At 52.1% G+C, this 9129-nt stretch overlaps 1 protein-coding gene across 2 annotated transcripts in view; it reads left to right on the forward strand.

The window, feature by feature from the left end:
• The first annotated feature begins 4977 nt into the window (after positions 1–4977).
• IRF8 (interferon regulatory factor 8) overlaps positions 4978–9129 on the forward strand; it is a 23185-nt gene continuing 19033 nt past the window's right edge. The window contains exons 1-2 of one of the 2 annotated variants that reach the window (XM_025860399.2): positions 4978–5100; positions 8748–8922. In XM_025860399.2, the coding sequence (XP_025716184.1) occupies positions 8749–8922 (174 nt within the window). In that variant the 5' untranslated portion in view covers positions 4978–5100; position 8748. Of the gene's footprint in view, positions 5101–8257; positions 8379–8747; positions 8923–9129 lie in introns of those variants that run through there. The other variant, XM_073882373.1, reaches the window with a different exon arrangement.

Below are 9129 nucleotides of genomic sequence, written 5' to 3' on the forward strand. Positions count from 1 at the left end.
CTGGAGCTCTCCGGCTGCCCATCCACGGTTGCAGCATTAGCACCATGGCTCACAATGAGCCAACCTTCTCTGATTTGGCGCTGCCGCCCTCAGAGGAGCGCGATCCAGTTATGACGTGGATGTGGTCTTAAGCAGAAAATTCAAGTTAGAGTCAGTATGACATCTCAAAAGGGATCAATTCTGTTAGAGTTGTCATGTGTTGGTCTCGTCGTGGAAATATGCAATCAGGAAAAAATGCCAAACGGTACCTGTTTCCTCTGCCCAGAGCTGTCCTTGGGGGGGGGGCACTGGAGTCAAGCTCGGGAAGACAGAGACACGAGGGGTGCACGTCGGGATCTATGTGGCCGACAGATGCAGCTCTTCCTCCCGGGAAGCCTGCATCCCACCTGCCTTCACTCCCAGCGTCCTGTGAATGCTGGGCCCCTGGGAAGCAGGAGCAAGCACAGCTCAGACTCGTTAACAAGTAGACACGGGCGGCTCATGGCAGGTTGGTAGAGCCACCAGGCACCTTTGGAACACGTGTGGAGCTACTGTTCGTCAATAAACCCCTCAGAATTAAGAGTGTGGGCAGAAGGGAGTTCACGCAGCAGGGCTGAAACCATGGTCCCCAGAAAGGCCTGCTGGCCAGGTCAGCCCGCAGCTGGAGTCTGGGAGTGTGGATTTAGGGAGGGTCCCCCCACCCCCAACTCTCAGCACTGATAAGAGTGGCACCTGGTGCCAACACTATGCAAACAATGTGGTTGCTGCAGAACACCTGCTTTCCTCCTGGAACTCTGGGCTTTGGGTCCAGGCTAGACAGAGGACGATGCTCACGTGACCAGCCCTCAGGAAAGCCCTGGGTGCTCCGTCCCTAGCGCACGTCCCTGGTGGACAACACATCACACATGCTGTCACAACGCACTGTTGTGGGGGGGGATTGAGCATGTCCTGTGTGACCCCCGACAGAGGGCTCTGGAAGCCGGTGCCTGCTCCCCCAGACTTTGCCTGCATGCCTGTCCCTTTGCTGATCTTGCTTTGGGTCCTCTCCTTCTAATACACCATGGCCATGAGTACAACTCCGTGGTGAGTCACAGTGAACTCACACGTGTCTATTTAAGGCACCCCTCATTCAGTGCTGTGCTAAGTAGGGGTGCTAACCCAGGATAAGATTTTATGCTTTATCTTAAAGAGAATTCAGTGAAATCATTCATAAATGTGTACATCAGGTCCCAAATTATGTTATAAAGATTTCAGTGTGGCTGGAGTCGTCCATGTGCTTAAAATGAGGGTCAAAGGTTGGAGGAAGAAAAAAATTAGGCTTGAGTTGGATCTTACAGATGGTGTGGCAGGCAGAATGATGGCCCCAGAGACACCTGCGTCCTAATCTGTGGCACCCAGGAATGTGTCACTTTACCGGCAAAGGGAAATCATGGCTGCAGATGGAATTGAAGTTGCTAATCAGCTGGCCTTAGGTAGGGAGAGCGTCCTGGATTATGCAGGTGGGAGATGCATGTACGCCCTGTGTAGTCACAGGGTACTTAAGTGTGGGAGAGGGATGTCTTAGTTCGTTCGGGCGGCTATGACAAAATACCTACACTGGGTGGCTGGTAAAGGGCACACATTTGTCTCTCACAGCTCCGAGGCTGGGAAGTCCATGATGAAGATGCTGGCAGATTTGGAGTCTGGTGGGGCCCCACTTCCTAGACAGCTGCCTGCGCTGTGTCCTCCCACGGTGCATGGAGGAAGGGAGTTCCCGGAGTCCCTTTCACAAGGGCACTACTCCCGTTCACGAGGGCTCGCCCTCATGGCCCGGTCACCTCCCAGAGGCTTCACCTCCTAATGCTGTCCCCGTGGGACTAGGACTTCAACATATGAATTGGGGGGGCAGAAACATTCCATCTATGGTAAGGGAGGCAGAAGAGAAGGGCGAGGTGATGTGATGTGGAAACTGGCCATCAGGGCTTTCAAGACGCAGGAGAGGGCCCTAAGGCCAGGAACACGGCTGGAAGAAGCTGGAAAGATGAAGGAACACAGTTCCGTGGACGTCTTGATCTTAGCCCCATGGCCCTCGGGTTGGATTTCTGACCTGCAGAAATGAAAGTATATGATGTTATAGCAGCAGTAGGAAATGAATAGAGATTTGTTGGGGTTTTGTTTTTGGTGGATGAAGAACAGTAAAAGGCACGGGCTGCAGGCTGTGACCTGCTCATCAGAAGCGCCAGGTGCCACCACTTGTCGATTTCCAGGGCGGGAGGCAGAACCCCCACCCCAACCCCTGCAGGTGACTCTGGCTTCCTCAGGAGGGAGTCCACACTTGTCCTCCTAGCAAGCACCTTTCCGAGCTCTCTTGAACACCCCTCACTAAGCCTGGCTTGGAAGGTGCAAAGGAGAGGTGGGGAATGGAAAATGAAAAGCCCCTCCCTGAGAAATCTCTTTGCCAATTCCCTTATAGAGCCCCCAACCTCCCCGGCGCCCCCCCCGCCGTGGTCTCAGGCAGCCCTCACTAATCTTATGAGGCAGGAAGGACTAGGCCAGACCGTACAAAACTGCCTTTTTTGTAGGGCAGAAAATAGTTGAATGTCAGCAATTTCAAATTTTACATAATATTCTCATCAACACTATTGTACAGACGGGGAAACCAAAAGTTAGGAAGGTTAAGTCATTTGCTCAAGGGCACACATGTAGTGAGCCAGGAACTTGGATCTGAACCAGGGCCCCACTGCAGAATGTGCCGTTCTGACGGCGGAGATGGGCTGTGATCCATCGGGTTGGGAGGGTGTGGTTTTCAGATGCCAGGGTGAGCATCTGGACGTGCTGTGACGCCACGGGGGAGCCCTCATTGAGGGAGAGGCTGAAGCTGGGGGCGCAGCGACAAGGACACACAGGGACATGGTACAGAGGACAAGGCGTAGGTTGCTGCAGAGACCAGGGTGAAATTTCCCCGGATTATGAGGTACTGGCAGGTCATGGGAGAGGCAGGAATGGTCAGAGACACTTTTTTTGTTCTTTGGGTCTCCTGTCCTTGGCACCGTATCCAGCCCATAGCAGTCGCTCCATCAACACTCAGTGAATAGGAACAGAACTAAACAGCTGAGGTTACAAGTTGTTCCCAGGCAGTGAGGAGTCACCACGTTGAAAATGCGGGGTTTCGGGAGCAGGTTCAATGCAAGCCCGTGTATGGTGAACAGCTCCTGTAATGTATATAGTGACACCTACTGCCGGCGATCCTCGCTGGGACAGCTGCAGGGCTGACTTCTCTGTATTTGTGCGCCCCCGGCTTGACCTAACTGGAGTGCCGAGTGGAAGTTTGAACACGCGTCTTTGTGCCGCGGGCAGCAGCACTGACCAGGAAGGAAATCTGGGCAGGCTGAAGGGGCACGTCGGTGAAAAGATAGGAGTATAAACATGCATGCGGGCTCTTTAAAGAATTTCTGAGTTCTGGAAGCTCGTCCCACATCATAGCGAACATATCAAAATACTCCCACATTATCCAAACATTCTTAAAGAATTTGAGCTTTGAAAAACGAGTTTTCATGGGAAATTATTTGGCGACAGGGAACTCATTTAATTTATGACTGCTATGACTTCCTGGCAATCATGGTATTAGGAAATTCTTACCAAGTGATTTCTAACTTCCATGTGGTTTTCAAATACGACCAAATGTTTATCAGCAGAGAAATTACAATTTGAAGTTGGCACGTTACGTGTTGGGGACTTTTCTTTGAACATTTATTAATTTCAAATTTGCAGCGTACTCTTTGCATTTGGGGGCCAATAACATTTCTTTTTCAGGCTCAAATATTCTCATAGGTTCTTGAAAAGCCTAATGAATACATGGCTCAGTAAACATTGCTGCTTGTGTACGACTGCTCAACAAAGACTCCCATTCTTCTCCCTATAAGGGTGCCCCACACCTGAATGTGGGGAAACCTCTTTCCTTCTGTCTCCAGGGTTTCCTTTGTCATTTCCGTCACCAGGGCTGCCCCCCACTCTACTCCCATATATAGTAAATGCCAGCGAACATCCCAGAGGGGCTGGAAACTGGACACAGACACGCAGAGAACCCTGCCTCAACACAATTGACATTTTCTGGAAAGGATTTATGATGAAAACTTCCCTAATTGGACATTCTAGCGCTAATATGCTAGACAATCCTGTTTTTACTTCTGATCTTCAGAGGGCAATGGTTTCAGATACCTTTTTATAGCTGGGCACTTTTTTTTTACACTCCCAGTCACTTGCCGGCGACTGGTCATCTAGGACCAGGTCTATAAGTAACCACAGGTCAGGTGTAAAGTTTGCCCCGTCTGGACATGTTACTAGGGGCTCCCTCCGGGTGGGGGGATGCCTCCCACGCAGCTCCAGGAACTTGGGCCACACTCACGGAGATGGGGGGTCACTCTGCTGCAGACAGGCCGTCTGCAGCACTGACCTCTGGGCCGCCACCATCCCAGCCGTGACTTCCAAGGATATCCACCTTGGCCCGTACCTGTGCGGCCTGACACCCATCGTCCATCCCAGAGCTCTGACTCTGGTATCTGAGCCCAGCCCCAGCCCCAGCGAGTCCGGACCTCCAAGTTCCGACCTCTGCCTCTGCCCCGAGGCCCCGGCTATGCCCTGACCTCCAGCGTCCGGCCCCCGCATCGCCCCGGGGACCTGGTAGCGCCTCGACTTCCGCCATCTGACACCCACCACCCTCCCTGCCCTTGACTTGGCCGCAAGGACGCCCCCGCAGCCCCGCGGGAATTCCTGCGGACACCCCCGTCCCGCGCCACCCCCGGGACCCCCAGCGCGGACCCCGGAAGGGCAACCGGACTGTCAGCGGCCGCCTCTGCGCAAAGTGATTTCTCGGAAAGCTGAGCCCTTCGAAGAAGGCGGGCCGGACGGGCCGCGCCCATTGGGCGGTGCTGGCGGCGCATCCACGCCCATTGGGCGGTCCCGGCTGCTCTCCCGCGCCCATTGGCCCGCGCGGCCGCCGCTCGGCACGCCGGACCCGCCCCGGCTCTAGACTCGCGCCGGCGCCCGAGCCCGCGGACGCATCTCCGGAGCGCGGCAGCGAGCGTGGGAACGCGGGCGGCGGCGCCGAAGGCGGGCGGCGGGCTCGGGCGCGCGCGGCGGCAGGTAGGCAGCCCGGCGGCAGGTAGACGGCCGGGCCGGAGGGGGCCCGGGCGGCGGGCCAGCCCGGCTCCGTCTCTCCTCCTCGTCTGCTTTTCCTCCTGAACCCAGACCCAAAGTCCAGGCGTTGAGCACGGGGTGGCGGGTCCCCAAGTGGCTGATGCTTGACCAAAAAAATCCCAATTTTCTGAGAGTCGGGTTTGCATGGAAGACCGTAGAATGGCCTATCTAGTGAGGGCAAATATTAACCCCTTTATTGCAAGACCTGTTCTCCGGTCCCGCCCAAGTCCTGCTGCCTGGAGTAGCGCGCGGAGGGTCACGACCAAGAAACTGCCCGGTGACCATCCGAGTTTGTGTGAGCTAGTTGGTGGAAGCGGGTGCACACTGGGGTTTTCTTCTGCCTGATGACAGTTAACGATTTCTGAGTGGGCTTTGAGGCCCTTCGCTCTCATCATATAGCCCAGTGGTCCCTGGCAAGAAAGCCCTAGCTTTGTAGGGCTCACCGCTAACAGGAGCTTTTGGTGCAAAATGCACCCCAGGACAAAGGGAGACTTTACAAAGTGAGATATGTTGCTTACCCAGGGCTGTGGAGTGCTTTATGAATGGAAACTAGATACTGAATGTTCCAGAATTTTAAAATAACATGTCGGGGGATATAACACATTTTTTTTTTTTTAAACCTAAGTTGGGAGCTGGTTCTGAGCATGTCCTTTGGGATTATGGTAGGTTCTTACAAGAAAAGCATTGGGAGTGGTTCAGTCATTTCAGAAACACTGGGGTCAAAGTGACAAATGGCTTTGATGCTTTTGGTCTGGGGGTTGGGGGATGTGGGGATTTGTGGCCGCCCTTGCCTGGGGCCCTGAAAGTTGTGGGAGGTGAGTCTTGCACCACCTCCTAGGCACATCCTGGAATCTGCCTTGGGTGGGGCCACCGCAGCCTCTTATCACCTCCTGCCTGGGAAGCCTGATAACCCGGGACCCATTTATTGGGAGGCAGATTAGCTCCAGATAGGACTTGGCCCATAAAGGGAATGATTATCTAAAAATCAAGGAAGAGGAAGTTATAAACATGTGACCGGGCTTATGAATTTTTTTTTCTGGCTTGACATTTGATGGGATTAATGCGTTAGCGTTCTATAAATCATAGTGGGTCATCATGGGACTAGAACCTTAGTCTTCTATTGCCACTTAGAGTCTTAGAGGTGATCTCAGTGAGAATTCAGGTGGGGCTGTCCACGTGCTTAGATCTGGTAACGTAACCTTAGTTTTTCTCTGCAGAGTGAGCAAAGTAAGACCCTCCTGCGGTGCCGGGGGGTCAGGGTGCCCTTCTGGGCTTCATTCAGTGTTTCCTCCCGTGAGCAAACAGGCTGGATTAGATGGTTTCTAAAGTATTGTCCAGTTTTCATATTATGTGATTCACTCTTCCTCTCATTGACCTCTTTCTTAACTTTATTTTCTCTTTTCCTGTCCTTATAAATCACCAAGACCATTGTCCTTAACAGTTTTGGGGGCTAAATCCATCAGAAAAAATTTTTTTTTAAAGATTTTATTTATTTATTTGAGAGAGAGCAAGGGAGAGAGAGATCACAGATTGAGAGGGAGACGCAGACTCCCGGCTGAGCAGAGAGCCCGGCTGAGCAGAGAGCCCGGCTGAGCAGAGTCCGACCTGAGCAGAGAGTCCGACGTGGGGCTCCATCCCAGGATCCTGAGATCATGACCTGAGCCAAAGGCAGACGCTTAACCAGCTGAGGCACCCCAAATCCATTAGAAATCTTGATAAGAAGGTGTTGACCCACTTTCTAGAAAAGCATTCATACAAACAAAATCTTGTTTTCATTTTCAGGAGGCTCCTGGAGGATGGACTCTGGTTTACAAACCTTGTGCTAAGGGGGTGAACAAAGTCCTAATGAGTGGGCACATTTCACTGAATTTACAGACCCACACTCACCACCCCTCCTGTAGTGTTCTGGCCCCTCTCGCCTCCTCCTGCACACAGCTCACTCCTCAAGCGAGGCGAGATTCTCCTGGCTTGCCCCCCTGAGAGGATCTGTAGGAATCAGTTCGGTGCTAGGTTATTTTCTGGGGGGTGCTCAGTGGTGGGGTTTCTTTTCTCTCCCTAGGTGTCCCTCCTAAATCTGTACCTTTCTTATTTAGAAGCATAAGGGACTGTTTAGGAATTCTGAGATGCTTGAGATGCAATTCCATTCACTTTGCCGCGGAGGAGAGCCTCAGAGAGGTTCAGGTGGTTTTCCTGAGGTCAAGTTGGAGAAAAGCCATTACTGGGTCTGCAGTTTCCAAATCCAATTCCTAATTCCACCCACGGTCACCCCTTTTACACCCAACAGTGGGCATGGAAAAGTTGCAGTCGGCACTTGGGATTCACCTTCTCCCCAGGACCTGGACCCCCCTTCCGATCCCACAGCCACCTGGAGGGTGGCTGGGTTCCAAGTCATGCACTTGCTTTATGGACCAGCATTGCTCTGGATGTAACCATATTCTTGGGGACATTATGTCTTGTCACTACTGATGGTTTCAAACCTATTTGCCCAAAAAGGTCACATTTTAATCAGAAGAATAGAAATGCCTTTTTTTTTTTTTGGTGGGCGTCTGTCCAACTGTCTAGGGGATTTCCACCCTTGTTCTTGTAAATGTGGGCTGTGCGTCGATATGGCATGATTGTTCTTTTTCTGTCTGCTATTGGGAAAGCTGCCTGTTCTGGCAAGAATGTTCTTCCAAAGGATGTCTTTGGGCACCCTGGTGAGGTCCCCAAATTCTATTGCCTTCTGGAAGAGTCTAGCCTGGCTGACTTTGCCCTGTTCTATGGCCCCAATTGATTTCCTTGCTTTTGTTCTAAGTGGTTGTAAGAGTTCCTGAGGAAGAAAGTTAGGATAATAATATCTGTTATTTAGAGAGAACCTTCTAAGGTCCAGGCATGGCCTCAGGTGCATCCTCTGAGCCCTCACCCCAAAGATGCTGAGTACTGATGGTTCTCCTGGGGCTTTAGCCTCCGTAGCTGGCACTCCAAGGTTAAATCATGATACAAGGTCACCCAGCTGGGAGATGGTGGGACTCAAATGGGACCCCAGCACTGTCTCATTCCCAAACTCTTGCTCTTATCAATAACCCATCTGTGAAGGAACAATCTAGGAGGGATAGCTTTGAGGATCTCTTCTTTCTTGGAGCACACAGATGTCATATTTGCTAAGAAACACTGGTCAGACTGGGCATCAAGTCAGGGAATTGGCTCTCAATGAGCTGCTCATTGAAGGACCTGGAAATGTAAAGGTGATTATTCCCCATCGCATGCTAAAAAATGGAATGGTGCCCTTCGATGTGGCTTGTCTTTGCCCAAAACGGAGCAAGGGATAGGCTGGAAGGAGTATCAGCTAGGAGGGACAGACATCTGGTACGGGGCAGTGGCAGATTTCCCGGGGAGCTCTCAGTTTTCAGGGGTTTGAGGCCCAGGGGAGGCACGGTCTTCCCATGGCAGGTGGCCCAGGGTCCCAGGGTCCATGGGTTTCTGTGAGGCTGGCACCTGTGTTGCAACCCTCTGATTTTGCTGTTGGCAGTTCTTGGCTCTCAAGTACGTGGGGTGTGCTGTGATTAATGAGATAATATCTGTAATATCACAGAACATGTTCTTTTCTCTCCAAGGATGTGTGACCGGAATGGTGGCCGGCGGCTTCGGCAGTGGCTGATCGAGCAAATCGACAGCAGCATGTACCCAGGGCTGATTTGGGAAAATGATGAGAAGAGCATGTTCCGGATCCCTTGGAAGCACGCTGGCAAACAAGATTATAATCAGGAAGTGGATGCGTCCATTTTTAAGGTACGGACTCGAACCCCCTCCACTCAAGCACCGGTGGTGTCTGTCTTCCCTGCAGGCCCATGCAGGTGTTGAGTGGCATCTCTCTTATTTGCTTGAAAATTAATCTAGTTGTTTTTTTTTTTTTTAAGATTTTATTTATTTATTTGACAGAGACACAGCCAGAGAGGGAACACAAGCAGGGGGAGTGGGGGAGGGGGAAGCAGGCTT

The sequence above is a fragment of the Callorhinus ursinus genome, unplaced genomic scaffold, assembly GCF_003265705.2.
Source record: "Callorhinus ursinus isolate GAN/ISIS: 27379988/994484 unplaced genomic scaffold, GSC_fseal_2.0 scaffold46, whole genome shotgun sequence".
Lineage (NCBI taxonomy): Eukaryota > Metazoa > Chordata > Mammalia > Carnivora > Otariidae > Callorhinus > Callorhinus ursinus.